Source organism: Papilio polytes, unplaced genomic scaffold (genome assembly GCF_000836215.1).
Source record: "Papilio polytes unplaced genomic scaffold, Ppol_1.0 DF823980.1, whole genome shotgun sequence".
NCBI classification, from domain to species: Eukaryota; Metazoa; Arthropoda; class Insecta; order Lepidoptera; family Papilionidae; genus Papilio; species Papilio polytes.
In genome coordinates this window covers 876,913-877,896 of record NW_013525224.1, presented here as the reverse complement: position 1 = coordinate 877,896, position 984 = coordinate 876,913, and the positions used below count along the sequence as shown (strand labels likewise).

General features: G+C 39.7%; 1 protein-coding gene across 1 annotated transcript in view; it reads left to right on the top strand.

Moving 5' to 3' along the window:
• The window catches only part of LOC106101448 (pecanex-like protein 1), a 23,769-nt gene that overhangs the window by 15,299 nt on the left and 7,486 nt on the right, over window positions 1-984 (top strand). Inside the window, exons 15-16 of the mRNA XM_013280685.1 lie at window positions 291-460; window positions 949-980. Of these exons, the coding sequence (XP_013136139.1) occupies window positions 291-460; window positions 949-980 (202 nt within the window). The remainder of the gene's footprint in view (window positions 1-290; window positions 461-948; window positions 981-984) is intronic.

Below are 984 nucleotides of genomic sequence, written 5' to 3'. Positions count from 1 at the left end.
ATTACCGTTATCATCACAAACTTGCTTTTTATATCAGCTTGTAGTTTTTGTCCCTTGTGTTGTCCCGTATGTTGGTTTTTTCTAAATTATTTACTCCCTAAGCTAATAGCGTGGAAAAATATACAGGCTAAAGCGTGACGTAAGTGTAGGGCTTTCTATTAAAGAAAGGATTTTTCAAAAATATGCTATGATTGCTGACATCTTACGCCACTAAGTAGTGTGTGTTTACGCTTTATTATATTAGTGATAAGTCAAGATATAGATTTATATAGACATGTATGTATTTCCAGGCGCTGCGTAACATAATAAACTCATCATGCGATCAACCAATCGGGTATCCTATCTACGTGTCGCCGCTGACCACCTCGTACGCGGACAGCTCGCCGCAGCTGCGCACGCTGCTCGGCGGACCCGTGTCTGTCGCTGGCCTGCGACGACGCCTCGCTGACCTCTGGACACGGTATACTGACACTGACTTAACAATATTAACACCGACTTTAACAATACTGACATCGACTTTAACAATACTGACACCGTCTTAACAATACTGACACCGACTTAACAATACTGACACCGACTTCAACAATACTGACACCAACTTTTACAAAATTAACACCGACATTAATATACTGATACTGATAACACCAAAATTGTAGACTTAAAGGGTATGTTGCAACCAAGAATTTTGAAAATTTTTAAAAACCTAATTATTTTGAATTTCTTTCACGTTGAAAAAAAAACCAATCTCTATGTTAATTGTTTTCGAAATTTTAAGACTGGCGACAAAAAAATATCCGCAATTACAAATGCGTTATCGACGTAGGTGACGCAAATGAAGTAGATTTTTCTTTGCGTCTCTTACGACGTCCTATGCATCTCCACCGTTCATCCAATACTTTTTCATGAGGTCTTTAGTATGTTTGATTGTGTTTTTCTCTACGTGTCCAGAGTGCGTCGTCGTTGCGGCGAGGGCTGCTCCAGCGG